Below are 18380 nucleotides of genomic sequence, written 5' to 3'. Positions count from 1 at the left end.
AAAGGAAGGGCTTTGAGATCTTCATCCCAGCAATCATTGTGGGGGCAAAGATGGTTAGGGAGAGATGTGTGTGCATGGGAGGAGGTTATAATTATCCTTGAGATCAACTCAAATTTATGTTATACCCTTATCTTAGTAAGGTTAGGTTTAAAAAGGTCAATGAAAGAACGTGATTGATCTATAATAAATGTGCATTGTGTAATATAAATTGGGTAAATGTCATCAGTCACAAAATGCAGTTTGTGCCAAAAAATATAGTAAAAAACTCTGATCTCCTGAAGTGTAAAGACCTCTGCTCAAGGTCTAGTATATACACATTACCTCTGTTGCCAGATTTTTTTCCTATACATTAATAATGTGCTTTATTCTACCTTTATAGGTTTTACCGTGCAGTACAGACATGCAGTTATTTAATAACGATATGGAAGCAGGTTCTACCATGCAATCCCAAGTCCATAAAACCAGATGGTATATTTCTTTACATAAAATCAATTCTGGCTCCTGTCAACCTACCTCGATGAAGTATAAGACTCTATTTCCTAGATCAACTGCTTAAAATTGTCTTAAAAAAACGTCATGCTGACCATCAATGTAACATTTGGACTGTCCACCAAAATACTGGGAAATGTACACTGGTCACTATACTAACAGGTGCATATACAATAACCATTGTTGGATGGGAAATACTGGCAGGGTCACTAAATGAAAATAAAGGAAAGAAAAAGAAAAATATTGAAGTCATCAGCTTACCATGTCAAACACTAGTACTAATATTCTCTACAAAATTTGAATTTTTTTAATAGTTTCAGAGCAAACAAAGCAAACCTTAGATTCCATAGGTGAGGTCTAAGGTTTCCTATTAAACTATATTATGCTATTCTCATACCATGTATTCAATTTCAGTATGGCAATAAAACCCTTTTGTTGAAACTTGCCAAGAACTGATCTATAGATTTAGATTTCTCAGAATCTATATAAATACAAATTAGGCACTGAACTGAAAAAATGCATAGCTATGAGAATGAACTCCTCTGTCTGGGGGTAAAAAAAATTATGCTATAGCATTCTGAAAATCAATGACATGTAATGTAGGTTACCATCTCCTTTTATATTTATTAATTCTTTTCTATTTAATTCTATATTATTTATAAAATTGAAGAAGTTTTGTTTTGTTTTATCTGTTCAATAAGTATACTAATCCTTGAAATATGGCTTTATGCAGCTGTTCAGATCCTATTCTTTTTGTCTCTAATCTGCTTAAGGTATTCTTTTAGAAAATGGCACATTGCTCTCTTTGTATGGGTTAACTGATTTTCATCTGAGTAAAAACAAACATTGAGAAGTATTGCAGTGTATACAAAGTCCAATGAAGAACAGGTCATCTGAGGCAGGAAAAAACTCCCATTACATAAAAAAAGTGAATTAAAAAAAAATCGTGTGATTCCAAGTCTTCATTCTGATAGTCAAAGCTGGGTTATCAGTAGCTGGCAGACATGTGGGATCTAAGGGGGTTAATACTCTTGTTGGGATGTATCATTATTATTAAATATCTAAAAATCATATGGACAGTGAGAGGTTTCCCTCCTGGACCCATACCTTTACCTTTAATTGGAAATTTATGGACTCTGAACTTCAAGCTCCATCCGGAGAGACTTAGAGAGGTATGTACCAATACTTAATCTATCACAACGTAAAACAATCATTTCATCTGAAACATAGGTTTCGAAAATACAACATATTCACATCCAATACAAAAAAACATCTTTAACCACTAGATATCAAAATGTGACTTGTTTAATCATAAAGCATATAAAGATTATTTAGAAAGGTATTATATTTCCATGTTATAGTATGTATTATTGCATCAATTAGTTTTATGTGTGTTCTCCTAATAGATCCTCTTTTTGCACTATTTTTGAATGTATTTCTTTGTAATACATAGATTATTTAACATTACTATACTATTTTACAGTCAATAAGTACTTTAGAACCAGACAATATCTGTTCTTTTACCTTAAAACTTCTAAGTTGCTCAGAAACTGAATTGAACTGATATCCCCTACCCCCGATAGACTGAGAGCTTTTAATCGAAGCAACTTTTAAGAAAAGATTCAATTTGCTTAATTTTCATCAACAATCAATATAAATTAAATTAAAATAGTATTCACCTGTGTTGTTCAACTAATATCAAAATGCCGGGACTGAGAAATGGGCCAATTGTGAATCCTAAGTTACTGATCAAGTTCTCTTTTGACATAATGGAAAACAATTGGTTGTAACTTATTTACTTGCATCAATAGTAGTTCAAATGGTAGAAACTACTTGTTGGGAGTAGCCTAAATCTAAAGTTTATCTTCACTTTTGACTATTGCCTCACCTGTCAGAACTTGGATGACCTGCTTGCTAAAGCTGATTATTTGCCACTGCCCTAATCTTCTAAATGGCAATTGAAGTGGTCCTGTGAAAATGTAGCACAGCATGTTCTCCGGTTCATCCTCTGATCTTTTTATATTCTTTCTTAGTACCTTAGTTTCACCTTAGTATTACAAGATTTCAGAAAATACCACATCTGTTCGTATTGCATTTTATAAAGCCCAAGTTAACTGATTGCACTTACTGACTTTGGTACATTTGCAATGGTCCTGGATAACGTTTGCAATATGGTAATCAATTTCATATACTGCCTAAAGTTGCAGTTTGGAGCATTATAAAGAAATGTCATAAACTTGTCTGTGACCCATGCTTTTAAAGGCTTTTTTAAAGTTGCCCTTGAAGTCATTATTTCATTCTGATTCAGCTACATATGACCACAGAGATTGAATACTGAAATTTCAGTATATAGTACAGAGCATTTACATTATTACATGCAATATTAATATTCATTTTTGCTCATTTACATAGTTTTAACAAACAGTAAATGAGATTTAAAACAATTTCTCGCTGACCTCTTTAGGTACTGTGGGGTAATTCATCCTCAAATTTCACATCAGAGGCATTGAAGTTATACTTAAATCCCCATGCTTTCTCCAGAAACAGGAACTTGGCAGACTGACAACTATTTAATGTAAATTTACAAAGAGTAAATGCTGAAACAAAATAACCCTAATTGTAGGGTCTCTTTAGTGAAATGTAATTTGGTGAAATTACTCCACAGTACCTACAGTACATACAGTACCACAGCAGGAGATGACATGGTAAAATAGGTTTTAGACAAATAAACTGATGGTAAATTATGCCTCCTTTTTTCACCTTGATCATCTTAAACTTTTACTAGTAAGTGTACCTTTAGTTTTTCTTTTTTAATAATTCACAGTGGCTCAGAGGTTAGCACTCTGGCCTTTGCAGCGGTAGGTCCCAGGTACAAACATCAGCTAGGACACTATCTGCATGGAGTTTGCAGGTTCTCCCCGTGTTTGTGTGGGTTTCCTCCAGCTGCTATGGATTCCTCCCATATTCCAACAAAAACATGCAGTTAGGTTAATTGGCTTCCCCCCAAAATTGACCTTGGACTGTATTAAAGACATATGACTATGGTAAGGACATTAGATTGTGAGCCCCTTTGAGGGACAGCTAGTGACAGGACTATGGACTTTGTACAGCGATGCGTAATAGATGGCGCTATATAAATGTAATAATAATAATATTGTTTAAGTTTGTCATTGATAAGATTATTTCCAATGATTTCTGATGCTGCACCCACATATCTTTAGTGTATTGTGGCCAACTTGTCATATAAAATGATTAACAATATGTTATTCTCATTCAAAGCTTGGTAAACTCTATGGAAATATCTATACAGTATGGCTTGGTGAGACTCCACTGGTGGTACTTAATGGCTGCAAAGCTGTAAAAGATGGCATAGTGTCTCATTCTGAGGAGATGTCAGGACGTCCTGTGGCTGGATTTTTAAGGGCCCTTCTTCGTGGGAAAGGTAAACATATATACCCCGATATATAACACATTACTTCAGAATGGTAAACTTTATGTCATATCAAAAATTATTCCCAGTTCATGACATGTTTGTGTTGACTATGTGCCTGCACATTGGATAACTCAGATTTGAACAAATCTTAATCTTAGAGGTCTAAATTAAGGTGATTAAGATGACAAGGTTGCCTCTCGTGCACCTCTAGTCCATGAACTCTGGGTAGGTAGGACAGCTGGCACAAGAACAGCAGAGTGGCAATGGTTCCTGTGGTGCATTTGATGACTGAAATTTCAGGAACCGATGTGGCAGACCTAGTTGTGAGAACACAAGCAGTGTTAAGCAAATGTCTGGAATTAGCAAAAGGTTTGCATTAATGTAATATTAGTAAGTCAGCATGCAGGTGCAATCCCAGAGAAAAAGCTATTGTCATTAATAGATAATTGTCAGATGTCAGTAAGCACTGCTTAGAACTCAAAGAGCTAGTTTGGTGACAACATTAGGTTCCATTGCTATAAAAACTTATATTTTTATACACAATATTGTCAGATTTATGGCCTTTCCTGCAAAACCTTTTTACCTTCTGTAGAAAAGCAACTAGAACTGAGCAACAACATTTGTTAAAATCCTATGTAAATAACATTTGTAGTTTTAATTTTTTTAATTTTAATTTTAACTTGCAAAAAACTTTGCTTTTTTTTAGGCATAGTCTCATCTAATGGTCCTATGTGGAAACAGCATAGACGTTTTGGGCTAATGACCCTAAGAAACCTTGGGCTTGGAAAATGTGGCCTTGAGTCACGTATACGAGAAGAAGCTTTCTGTCTGGTGGAATCATTTAGAGCTAAGAATGGTTAGTTATATGGCTTGGATTCAGAATATGATTTTTTTATTGTTTATACTTCGATATTGGATGCGTTCATTTCTCAAATATAAAAATAAACTAAAACGTGACAGTTGTCTAAGTCAATGTGGATGTCCTTCCCCACTATTCTTCAGCTGAATAGACAAAGGAAAGCCGGCAGAGAAATTTACTGCTCATTGCATTTCTCCTTGATATACAGTATGACTGTCTCCAATTAAGGGATACATGGGAACAAGGTACTTCTCTTTCCATAGACAAATATTTTGTCATGTATGCTGCTGTGAGCTCCATTTGTGTCTTCCCTGTTTTGAGATGAAATGAATCTGATATATTTAGGTAGTACCAAGACATAAATACTGTATGCAGTAGCATATTAGCAACCAAACATATTTCAGTATATTGTAATTAGATCAACAATTGTATTTTATTAGTTAATGCATTTTAGAGAAAGGAAATACAGCTAGAAAAAAATAAATATTCCTTTCTGATATGATTTAGGTGAATCGTATGATCCTTCAGAGCCGATCATCAATTCTGTAGTAAATGTTATTTCTGCAGTGGTTTTTGGGCATCGTTTTTCTATTGATGATGGGATTTTCAAAACTTTGGTCAATTGTAATCATGATCTGCTTGAGATAATTGGTTCAGCATGGGGAAGGGTAAGTGTCACCAAAGCACAAATTATTTTTTTCCCTGTTTGTTGAACATTAAGTACATTTTAATTAAGGTGTTTTTTTTTTAGTTATATGATTCTTTTCCATGGCTGATGAAACATGTACCTGGCCGTCATCAGAAAGCCTTCAAAATTATGGCATACTTACATAAGTTTACAGACACTGAGATACGAATGCATAAGGAGAACGGATCATTAGATGAACCTCAAGATCTTATTGACTATTACCTGGCCCACATTTCAAAGGTATAAAAAAACGTAGACAACAAGTGATTGTAAGATGAAATGACTATGTTCAAATTATAGTAGTATACAGCAACCAAATACACTTTTTTCTGTGTGTGAAGTGATAAAACCCTTGTTATATATTATTGCTGCCTGTGTCTCTACGTCTGTACAAGCGAAATTTACTATTGTTAGCAGGAATGAAATGTGGTGACAACTAACAGTGGTTTCCTCACACTTCATGTTCATCTGGGCAGGAAGTTAATAGAAATCTTCTTAATGGAAAATAGAACAACTTTATGGAACATCTTTTTGGCCTATATAGCCCTCACTACATTCTTAGGCTGGTCACTAGATATTTGGGGTTCTCCTGCTTTTCAAGTCTTCGTTTGGTGAAAGTAGCACTGAAGTGAGTCAACACCATTCTCAGTATGAAGACACCTTGTAAACCGGGGTTGTGGTTACACTTCTTTAGGTCAGGTTTGTGATACCCTGCACTCACAGTATGTCTTCAGTATTCTGGGCTAAGGCATCAATAAAACTGGAAGACTGGGGGCACTTTGTTGGCAACCAACTTTTAGATGATTATTTATATCAGAGCTACCTTCTTTCTATTTATCACATGAGTAGGCACACACACACACATATATATATATATATATGGCCGAGCACTAGACTTTGAACTATTATCATATTAGGATCATATTAGGATATTTTATAACCATATCTAAATCACATTTTTATCTTCCTAGACAGCAGATGAAAATCAGTCCATTTTTAATGAGGACACTCTGATTTCAATGGTCATTGAGTTTTTTAATGCTGGAACTGAAACTACAGCCACCACCCTACTGTGGGCCTTATTATGTATGGTGGCTTATCCTGATGTACAAAGTGAGTACACAAACACAGTTTTGCAAAGTTATTTATTTTGTTTGATAACAAAATTATAGGTTTATGTATCAGTATATCAGCCTATGTTTATGCTATTGTATGTGGTGTTGTACATTTTGTGCTGTGGTGAATGGCATTCTAATGCACGTGGGTTGCAGGTGCCAGGATATGATATTGTATTGGTGTGACGTGAGGATGATCCACCATAATGTTCTTAAAAGTGAGGGAGAACTTTCCTGCCATATGTAAATACATGGCACATGAATATTTCAAGGAATACCATAATGTTAAAATGAAAAAATAAAAGTAAGAATAAAAGCACAAAATGAAAAAACTCAAAGCACCGGTGACCAGTGATTAGGTGGCATCACTCACTGCACTTACGTTAGACTAACCTGAAACAGAAGTTCTCTATGTCCATTAATTATGTACATACCAATACTATGATTACACACAGAAATTATTTCAATTATTTCTTGTTACAGAGAAAGTGCACAAGGAGCTGGATTCTGTAATTAATGGACCTATCATTTACTATGAAGACAGAAAGCGGCTTCATTACACTAATGCAGTTATTCATGAGATCCAGCGTTTTGGGGACATAGCAGCAGTGGGACTTGCAAGAATCTGTATTAGAGATGTTAATGTTGGTGGGTACTCATTGCGCAAGGTGAGAATATACTCATACCCTGTCATAATTTATGTCCCACCCTAATTGAAAGAACGACTATTGCATCCTTAAAAACATCAAACATTTCCAATTTTACCTTCACTATTAATATTATTATTATTATTACTATTATTAATAAACAGGATTCATATAGTGCCAACATATTACGCAGCGCTGTACATTAAATCGAGATAATAATAATGCTAATGAATTTTGCCAAAATTTCTGGGAAATTAAAAATGCCCATTTTAGTTTATGACTGGAACAATTTTTAAGATAGGCAATTTTGCTCTTTGTTTCATTTCTATTTATTGATTGCTTGTCCTATGCCTAAAATGTAGGTGTTTAAACTACAAACACAACCAAATATTGATCATTCTCAGAATCAATGGCATTTAATCATTGTAAAAATGTGACCATTGCTTTGTACAATTCCTTCATACTGTAATGCGTTTTGGAGTAATGTTATTTCATTTTCTTTTTCACTTATCACCTTCTCGAAGAACACAATGGTTTTGGCAAACTTGGATTCGGTTCTACGTGATTCTGAATACTGGAAAACACCTTATCAGTTCAATCCTCATCACTTTCTGGACAAACATGGGACATTTTTAGCGAATGAGGCATTTTTACCTTTTTCTGCTGGTAGGTGCCTATATTTTAAAAACATGATATGCAATACAAGTTGTTCAACCTATTCTAAGTGAAAGTAAGTCTGCTTAACCTTTTTTTGTAATTTATAGAAAACTACAAGGGAAAAATGTTAGTCAAACCAACCAAATACTTGTATCCAAAATTAAAGTTTAAACCTGGTTAGTTGTAATTGACAAAATTATTTGTTTACCTTTTTGATTTTTGCACGTCAAAAATATTTGACTAGGTATGAGGGTAAAACTTCTCCTTTCAATGTATTCTTTTGTTTCATATGAAAAGAATAGGAAACACATTATGCAATACAAATAGCAAATTCTTGCAAAGAACTGCAGGCCTAATTTAATATAGAAGGTGATACTTCATTTTTTTTAACTTTTTTTAAAGATTTTTTTAAAGATTTTTTTTTAAAGATTTTTTTTAATGTTTTTTTAAAAAAAATTTTATTAATAAATTTATAAAATTTTGGACATATTTCGGTGAGTTATGCGGTAATTCGGTGAATTAAAGGTAATTATTGAGTAATTCGGTGAATTATAGCCTACAATCTAAAATAAATTTCCATGCAAAAAATTTAACACTTTTTGCATGGAAATACAGAAGTTTGGAAAGAATTAGAATACCCGGCGTTCGCGTACGCGTCCCTCGGCGATTCCTGATGATGTCCGTGCATGCGCCTGTCGATGGGGTCGTAGCGGGAAATTCAAATATTTTGTATTGGATTCAATACAAAGTCCTGTATCCAATCCAATACAAAATAACACAAAATATATTTATGTGGTTTTGTCTATAGGTATGTGACGTTGGACTGTTGGACACTGGGCAGGTGTTTTAGAAAAATATATTACTATACAGTATACGGAATTATCGCATTTTCAGTATTTTTCATTTATTTATGTAATCTTGTTTAAGCTGATTTTTTTGTGTATTTTACTTAATTTTATAAAAAGTATTTTTTTTTTTACATGATTGTGTGTTTCAAACATTTTTTCAGTGTAACGCCCAGGTGGTTAATAGAGGAGGGGACACGAGCAAGCAGCTCCCTGAGAAGAAGGGATCACTGTAAACATGCTAGATTTTTGCCTGAGATCAGCATGTTTACAGTGCTGCTTGTCCTCTCTCCCCTCAGTACCTGTTTGGTCCTATTTTTGCTCTCATTTCATTTCATGCTCCCCCAGTGTCCACAGTCTTCTCTCTCCTATTCCCCTTATAGTATTTAGCACCTAGTTCTTTTTTTATCCCACCCAGCTGGTATTAATGCCTGAATGAGCACATTTTTGTGCATTTCTCTTCTCCATCATTTATTCTGTGATCTCTAATCCACCATTACTGATCCCTGCTGCATTATAAACGAGGGGTTGCGGAGAAGTTCCTGGCTTTGCTCCCTTAGAGATGAAATAGAAAAATGAGTGTGGGGGCATATGACAGCCTAATATCTTAGTATGTAACTGTGCAAATATCAGGTCTTTGCGATTCTCTTTTTCTTTTAGTGAGAAGCTGTGATGGCAGAAGCACAAGCAAGTTTCACGTTGTTTGAGTTACGGGCCGTCATGAACTTTTCTTTTCTCCAGAAAAAGTGAGCAAAGAAAATTCACACTGAGATGTCACAAACACTGGGGAAGAAGTGTCCTTCCTACAGCACTGCCAAAACCTGGATATCTTGTTTCAGGACTGGATTTTTCACTGTTGAAGATAAGCCCCGCAACCTCAACTGACCCGGCAACCTGCGGTGCTGTCCATGAGCTGATTATTGAGGCAAACATATGCAAAAAAGATAGCCCAAGATACTTGACATCTCACAGGAGCATGTTGGGTTTGTTATCACCACTATCCTAGACATATGCAAGCTTTCAGCGAAGTGGGTGCCAAAATGTTTGAACAGTGATCAGAAGGAGGAACAAGCTGAAGCATCCAAAGCCGTTTTGGCCCATTTTGAAGCTGCACAGGAGTTTTTGGCAAGGTTAGTGATTGAGGATGAAACCCGGCTCCACATCTATGATCCTGAAACCAAGGAACAGTCAAAGGAATAGCACCACAGCGGGTCCCTGCGGCCGCAAAATTTCCAAACCCGGAAATCGGCCAAAAAAGTCATGACGTCTGTTTTCTGGGACAAGGACGGTATGCTAATGGTGGACTACCTACCCGAGGGCTCTAGTATCACAGGACAGTAATATGGTAACTTCCTGGACCAGCTGAAGGAGGCAATTGAGATGAAACGCCGTGGAAAGTTGACCAAAGGAATCTTTTTTTTGCAGGACAATGCACCTGCGCACACGTCCAACGTCATGGTTGCCAAGTTGAACACCCTGGGTTTCCAATTGGCCCACCATCCCCCTTTCTCACCTGACCTGGCCCCTTTGGACTATTATCCGTTTGAAAAAACACCTGAAGGGGCAACATTTTGAGGACATTTCTGATGCCAAAGATGCTGCTGAGAGCTGGTTTGCCGCCCAACCAAAGGACTTTTATTTGAACAGTCTAGAAAAGCTGCAACTACGCTGTACCAAGTGCAGCAGTCCTCGGGAATATGAATAAATGTGTTATTTCATAACTCTGGCTCTCTTCTTTCTGGGCAAAGCCAGGAACTTCTCAGCACCCCCTCGTATATCCTATTGTGTCATCAGTCATTTTCACTGCCTCCTTATACATCTTACTTTACCATTAATAAACCTTGCTTCTTCATCTCCCAACTTCCTTGAACACAGATTGAATTTTATTATTTAAATGGCAGAATGTTTTTGTAGTTACTGGCCCCAATTGTCTTGTTATTTTGTAAAGCAAGGTAACGGGCTATTGCTTTTATTGTCTACAGGTGCTCGGGTATGTCTTGGAGAGCAGCTTGCCCGCTATGAGCTATTTATCTTTTTCACCACTCTCATGCGATCATTTAACTTTCATCTACCAGAAGGAGTAACAGAAGTGAACACCAAATATGTCTTTAAGATGAACCTGCAGCCTCACCCGTACAAGATTTGTGCTTTACCTCGATAGTTCCTTCCAGATGAGTGTGTAGACACAGAAGACTGTGACTTCTTTGGGGCCAAGAAGACCAACAGCAGACTGTCTGCACAATGATCTACCCAAACAGCAAAAACATTGGACAAAAAACTTCAAAAAAGTAAACAATGCATGTAATAGAAATTACTTTGACAATTGTTTAATAAGTTTCAATTTTTTTTAAATGACGGGCTTTAGACATTTTAGGAATGTAAACAGGAGATTTTTTTTTTTACACAATAGTGCTTTGTAAAGCTTTTCTACTAGGTCAGCAAGAGCCAATAAAAGAGCTTTTGGATAAGCCAGTCAGCCTTATTTTAAAAACAGCCATACTAACAATGAATTGAAGCTGTTGTAGTAAGGAATAGGAAAGGCTGAAAAGCTGCATAGATACAAATTGGGGTCCATTAGGAAACTATATTTCAAGCCTCATATTGTTTTCTTTTTGGATTTATTGATACAATTTGCAATAAACTCTCTTTTTACTGCCAACAATAAACTTTGCTATGTGAAAAGACCAAATTGGAAACTTTCACTAAATTAGAGACTTCTGTAAAGTTTGTATTTATAGTGTGTAGCCCTCCAAATGGGATCAATTTCAGCAGGCACAAGTCATCTTTGCCACTGGAACAGCTTTCATTGTGTGGGCAGAAAGACAACAGGGAATTACTAAAGACTACATTCAAAGACCATTTTCCCCTGCAGTGTTGGGTGCATCCACCAAGTCAATAGTTGCCACATCCCACTTGCTAGTATTTACATACTTTATGAAATTCTGTAAAATTATGTAAAAATAAGATGGGCGCTGCCTGATCAGTAGCAAGTATATCATTCATTGTAATGTCACAATATAATATAATCAAAGTGTTGCTTTTTTCTCAGTTTTGATAACTTCACCAAAATATAAATTTTTTAATTTAACACCATTCACTTTTTAATTTCATGACAATTTGCACTTCAAAATGTTTAAATGACAAACATGGATATTGGAGTCGGTCTCCTGCTGTAGCAGTCACCTAACTAGAAGTAACAGCAAAAAGAAAGATGGAGAAGACAGGGATATAAGACACTGGGCGTATCTTTGGAGATGGAATGAGAGAAGAGGACAGAGATGGAAGATATGGCAGATAGAAGCAAAGCATCAGGAATACTTTTAAATAGCTGGTAGAAGAATGGGGCTTGGGTGTAGTTATTAGGAGGGGGGATTGAAGAAGGAGAGAGAAGGGAGAAGAAGAGAAGTCCTAATTCCAGTTAGATTTCTCTTTTTTTTCTGTTCCATTCACCTTTATAAACTTCATGAGTTTCATAACCATGGTAAACAAAGTTTATTTATTATTAGCAAAGCCTGGCCGTTGAACTTTATCCGTGTTTGTCAACTAAGAGTTCAGCCAAGTTTTTTCCGACAAGAAACTGCATTGTCACTCTTTTCATACAGATTAATAAATGAACACAGTGTAGGTAAATTATGTTCATTTTTTTGGAATATCAGGTTGTCTATTCATTCTAAAGTTGATTTACAATTATTAAATATACATTTTCTACATACTTTGCTACATAATAACTATTTTGTCAGCTTCAGATTTCAACAAAAACAAACCCCAAAACCATGTCCCATTTTTTTTAATATCTTTCAAATTCACAAAAAAGATAAATGATAAATGCAATAAATGCAATCTTCTTTTAAAAATGTTTTTACTGTTCACTACTACTTAAGTGTGTATGATTTGAGCACTGGTTCACTTTAAATTGCTGCCGCTGCTCTGTATGGCACCCAGTGCTTCCCAGAACAAAGTAACGTGTGACATGACACTTGAGGCCTCGCAATACAGAAACTGGAGTTCAGGATTTTACTTTTGCTGCCACTTCTTCTTTGTCACCAGCAGTCACCCTGGTTTGTTTAAACTGCAATTAGAAGCTTAGTTACTCTACTCAGTACATCAGTACTGGTTCATTCGATAAATTCTCCTTACTGAGTAGATAAAGTTTATTGAGCCTACACTGCAAAAAAGCTACCTTTTCACCATGGGCCACTCATCTAGAATAAACTCCTTTTAAAAAATGGGAAAACTACCACTACCCACACGTATGCTAAAATAAAGTGCTCAGTAAAGCTAGAAGTAAAAATCTAACGAGTCAATCAGCAAGGTTCGTCCTCAAATTATACAGGCTGGTGTAAAATTGTACAGAGACTACATGATGAAATAATTACTTGTCAAGCTGAAAACTTTGATTACTTATTGTTTTCATGTACATTAAGGGCTCTATTTAAAAAACAGGGAATCAGACATTCCCTCAAATATTCCCTTGAGGGAATCATGTGTTTCATGATTATTCTCTGTTTTCAACTAGAGTCCTAAATGTTTTTACATAATTAAAATAAAAATGATGAATAGGCATTACGTTGTCAATTTGTTTTATGACTGAATCTGTAAGGTATTGCCTGATACACATTCATGCTCTCTGATTATAAGTACTCAGGTTTGTCTTGGGGGACAACTTGCCTGCTATAAGCTTTTAATCTTTTCATTACTCTGATGCTCTCTGTAACTAAGGTCACAAATTATATCTACAATCTGACCCTGCAACCTCACCCATACCTGATCCGTGCTATGCCTTGTTAGCATGCAGTACCTCTTTTTCGGTATATTGTTTACCAAAAACATAAAAACAAAAAAAAATTACTAAATCCCTATTCGATCACCTTTAGAGTAGGTACACACGTGCAATTGTTCTCGTCCAATAATCGGCTCAGGTCCCATATTGGGTGAGAATCTTACATGTGTACAGCGCTTCTAGTCCACCGTCAGAATGACCATCCTGGTGGATCCACGGACGATGGACAAGGAACGATCATAAAGAGAGTGAAGGGGAGAGAGCGCAACAGGGTGCCGCTCTGTCGTTCTCCCCCTCCCCTCTCTATAGAGCAAAACGGTGCTGTATGTACAGCACTCTTTCATGCATCGTCCAGTCCTTAGTCATTGGAAAGAATCCTTTCCAACGACAATTATTGCATGTGTGTACATACCCTTACTGTATTCCCTAAAACATTCACAAGTGTTTTAGCTTTCACACTGTACTGGAAACAACAAAGCTATTGTCTGGAGTTTGGCTAATTCCACTGAAAAAACGGAAAACAAAGCACAGTCATTGCCTAAAGGATAGAGCAAGTGAGACAATGAATGACCCATTGTGTCTTCATAAAGAGGACTGGTCATCTGCCCAATACCATCACAAAAGGGGCTTGTAGGCCTGCTTGTTATGGCAATAAGATTTAAAGATTTTCAAAAATGTCCTCGTCTACCCACTGGTACACTTATATACAAATGCAAACAAATGTGTAAGGTGCGCATACATGTTTAAACAATAGTTTCACATATTGGGTGTCAGCATGCACACTGGATTGAAAATAATAAGGGCCAGTATTTATGGTTTACCATTAAACATTGGCTATGGATAACATTGGGGGCACACAATTTTTTAGGCTTGACAAGTTTTATTGATCCCTATAGGAGGGCTCCTGAAAGTTTGCCTATGGTGATTAGTACACATTAGTACTACATTACTACTAAGTCATTTCCTTCACTGTCTTCATATGCAGAACTAGGTGGTTTACTATTGCATGCTTTTTTTTCACTTTACCTCTTCCTTCATTTTAACAGTGGGAGGACTTTCAACACACCTGCAAAGTAGTTGCTCAATTTACATGAAAACCCATTATGCATACACTCCAACCCAAAACAATCTTAAGTCTGAAAGCATTTGTACAAATATCAAGGCTAAAAGATGGCTACTATAATACATAAAGTGCTTAGTATTTGGCTGTTCTACCTTCAACCTTATTGGTTTTCACCAATGACTCTCCAGCATTTTTTGCAGCTCCTGCCCACTATAATCTGCCCCTCTACCAACCTGTGTAGTCACACTCCACTCACAGTTGACTGTTTTGATTACCCTGCACATGTGCCAAGGGGCAGACCATATATAAAAGCAGACACATACAAGCAGACAATAAAAAAGCTCCATGGATTGAAGTTTTAGTTGTTGGTATTATAGAGCAGCAGTCATTTTCTTGAAGCATTTGTATTTGTTAAAAGGAAGACAAAGGGCATATGGCAGTGTCTATAATTTTTCAGATAGTTCTTTGAACTTTATCATTGTGCACACAAAATGAGACTCTGAACCTTCTATTTCAGTTTATGTAAATGTATATAATCTTTAAAAAAGGAAAATGTTTTAGCATGGTATTCAAGAAATGCTTTGGTGTAAAGTCTCTCTTAGCATACCATGGTTGTAATGTGCAATGTGCAAGTGTTATTTAATTAGGTTGAGATGTAAATATTGCCATTACATTGGTTGGTATGACCTCTATATATAGGAATATTATTCTTTGCACTCTTTTAGTTCCATTACTATCGTTCGTCGTCCATAGTCCGTAAATCCGCCAGGACAGTTGTTCGGACGATGGACGACGAGTGCTGTACACATGTAAGATTCTCGTCCAATATTGGCCCTGAGACGATTATTGGACGAGAACAATGTGTGTACATAGTCTAAGTGACAAATCCTGAAGATCAAAAGATGGGCTGCTGCTCATTGTATGTAAGGTAATTTATATTGCTAAACTGGACCTAAACTGAGAAAACAATAAACCTCCAGGAGGTAGTACTATTTGTAAAAAGAGGCATGCAATGTCTCTTTTGTTAAATACCTAACTCCCTGGCTTCTGATGGCTTTTTGTTTCTGCTCTAATCTACACGGTGCTTGCCAGCTTTTTAAGGATAGTGTAACTTCTGCACATGTGCAATACTTACATTAGCCAACCAATAAACAGGTCTCCAAGTCCACAGTGGAGCTAGCGGTTAAGATGGCAGTGTCCATCAATGCAGTGATAACAAGTACTGTCACAAAACCATTTAAATACCATACTTGATGAATTCCTAAAAGCTGTATGTGGTGTTTTAAAACAAAATTATACAACAACAGCATGCATATGGCAGTGCATATTTGTCTCTGCAATTGTTGTTGCATAGGCCAGAATGGCCAGTAGTTTGCTAGAGCTGTCTTTGTTCTAGCTGATGCAAAACTGTTTTGCCTAGGGACAATTTTTTCTAAAAAAAAAACCTAAACTCACACTTTCACTGATCTGTCTGGGCTGTACTTTTGTTTAAAGCACCTAAACCCCCTAACTAGAAAAAAACTGCTCTGACCCCTCGCCCTGGGCTTTCCATCAGAAGGCTGCAAAGGCTCATGGAAAACTGACATCATCAGTCAAGGAGGAAAAGCGGATTAGAGTAACAACATAGTTTAGGGTTACAACGCAGTTTAGGTGACAACGCGGATTAGGGTGACAACCCAGATTATGGTGACAACACAGTTTAGAGTGGCAAAAAACACCGATGAGCCCTCCCCCTGGGCTTTCCATTGCGCAATGAGGCTGTAAAGGCAATACCCCCCCCCTCCCCATCATGCACACAAATAAATACATGCATTCCTGCACACTGCAGTGTGATTCCTGACGTGTGGTGCGAGACCAAGGCCCATCCCTCATGTCCTGCATGACTCCGCCATACCCCAACAGCTTGTATGCAACATCTTGTATACCAAACTTTTACACATTATACATTCCTAAAGAGCTCCCAGGCCCAAAGCTGTATTTGTGCTTAAAAACAGTATTCTAATAAAGTTTGGGAGTGCAATGGGGTAGGCGGTGTAGGGTAATGGGGAAGGGAGGAGAACTCACAGGCCCGAAGCTTTATTATAGTTCTATAAACTATTACCAAGGTGCTTAGATTAGGGTGACAACAAAGATTGATGAGAAGTGACAACCTGAATTGAGGTGACAACACAGGTTAGGGTGACAACACAGATTAGGTTGCAACGCGGATTAGGGTAACAACACAGATTAGGGTTACAACGGGCATTAGGATTGTTCGTCGTCCATCGTCCGTGGATCTGCCAAGACGGTCATTCGGACGATGGACGATTTGCGTTGTACACATGCCAGATTATCATCCCATAATCAGCCCTGAGCCGATTATCGGGCGAGAACCATTGGACGTGTGTATGCAGTTTTAATGTAAAACCTTGTTGAAGTCCATAGGTGAACCTTGTACTTAAATCCTGCCAATTGTCTTGGCCCAATCCTGTGTGGCAAAGACAGTATCTCCATATTTGCATTGGTTTCCTGCATCCCAAAACATGCAGTTAGGGTATTTGACTTCCCCCAAAAATTATGAAGAAAGAGACTGTGGTAATGACATATGTCTATGGTAGGGACATTATTTTATGGGGGGCAGCTAGTGACTTGACTATGGACTTTGTAAAGCAATGTATAATGTATATATATATATATATATATATATATATATAAATATATATATATATACAAATTATTAAAATCAGTTATTCAAACATTTCATATGTGAATGATATGTGACCATTTTCTCACTTTGCTTTTTTTGTCCAATAAATGTCAATCTTTAACCATCGCCAATCGTTTTTTTATAAATAAATAAAATTTCAAATTTTTTTGTCTTCATTATTAAACAGTAAATTACTGAAAAGGTTTGAGAATATTGCCTGTCTGCATTATAAAGTATTCAAAAATATTTCTCCTAAAACTATTATGTCTAATTTTTTGGTCTAACATTATTCTTGAATAAAAAAAATATTGTTTGTTTTTAGTGAGCATATAAATAAGGTTATTTTGCATTACTGTAACTTTACAGTATGTGATTTCTTACATGTATTATTAAGGCCCCTGTTTAATGTACAGCGCTGCATAATATGTTGGTGATATATAAATCCTGTTTATTAATATTATTATTATTATTATTAATAATAATAATAATAACATGTAAATATTACTAAACTGTAGATATTACTCTAGCCACTAGAGTAATGCAGTTCATATTTAGGATTCCTTTGGGGGCCAAAAAAAAAAGAAATTCGGGCCAGATTTGTCCCCCGAGCCAGAGTTTGACACCCTTGCTGTTAATAAACAGTAACAAAGTAAAAAAAAACTTTGTGGTGATGGATTTGGCTAGATATTATAATATATTTTTTCAGGTTTTCTTTTAATAGTACCAATTCAAATTGCATTCCTGGGCAGAGGCCTCATATTACCTAATTTTACAAAATGGGCCTTGTTATGAAATGAAGCATGGAAAGAGCTGCCAGCTATATAACAAAAACTAACAGCCACACAAGGAGGGCATTGAGTTTAGTGGCTTGCTTACAGTAAAGAAAGCTCTGGCTTCTAGGGATGCCATGGACTAGCTGTCCTTGAATGACTCCCCCAACGGTCATTGTGTTGCAGTTTTGGGGCCACCAGAAGTTTGATACCTCCTAGTTGTAGGAATATCCTGAGGGGGAGGAATAGATAGGGTGCAAAGTGTGCTGCTGCATTAGGGCCCTTGACCCTCCCCAGCCAACGTGCCCCCCACAGCAGTCCTTTTACTCTCTTATCTGTCCTTGTGCT

The 18380-nt window shown here is 36.5% G+C and overlaps 1 protein-coding gene across 1 annotated transcript; it reads left to right on the top strand.

Annotated features, from left to right (window-relative positions):
* Positions 1-1427: 1427 nt before the first annotated feature.
* On the top strand, positions 1428-17290 carry LOC140326010 (cytochrome P450 2J6-like). Its single transcript, XM_072404187.1, has 9 exons — positions 1428-1661; positions 3769-3931; positions 4629-4778; positions 5289-5449; positions 5533-5709; positions 6441-6582; positions 7068-7252; positions 7756-7897; positions 10716-17290. The coding sequence occupies exons 1-9, from the start codon at positions 1494-1496 to the stop codon at positions 10892-10894; spliced, it is 1467 nt and encodes a 488-aa protein (XP_072260288.1). The 5' UTR covers positions 1428-1493; the 3' UTR covers positions 10895-17290.
* The last annotated feature ends 1090 nt before the right edge of the window (positions 17291-18380 follow it).

The sequence above is a fragment of the Pyxicephalus adspersus genome, chromosome 3, assembly GCF_032062135.1.
Source record: "Pyxicephalus adspersus chromosome 3, UCB_Pads_2.0, whole genome shotgun sequence".
In the NCBI taxonomy this organism is placed as follows: Eukaryota; Metazoa; Chordata; class Amphibia; order Anura; family Pyxicephalidae; genus Pyxicephalus; species Pyxicephalus adspersus.
The sequence above is the reverse complement of the archived record's forward strand: the minus strand, read 5'-3'. Positions and strand labels throughout refer to the sequence as shown.

Coding starts and splice junctions, on each gene's coding strand:
- LOC140326010 (XM_072404187.1), top strand. CDS start 1,494: ATGTGGGATCTAAGGGGGTTAATACTCTTGTTGGGATGTATCATTATT. Junction 5,450..5,532: donor TTGGTTCAGCATGGGGAAGG/GTAAGTGTCACC, acceptor TTTTTTTTTTAG/TTATATGATTCTTTTCCATG. Junction 7,898..10,715: donor ATTTTTACCTTTTTCTGCTG/GTAGGTGCCTAT, acceptor TATTGTCTACAG/GTGCTCGGGTATGTCTTGGA.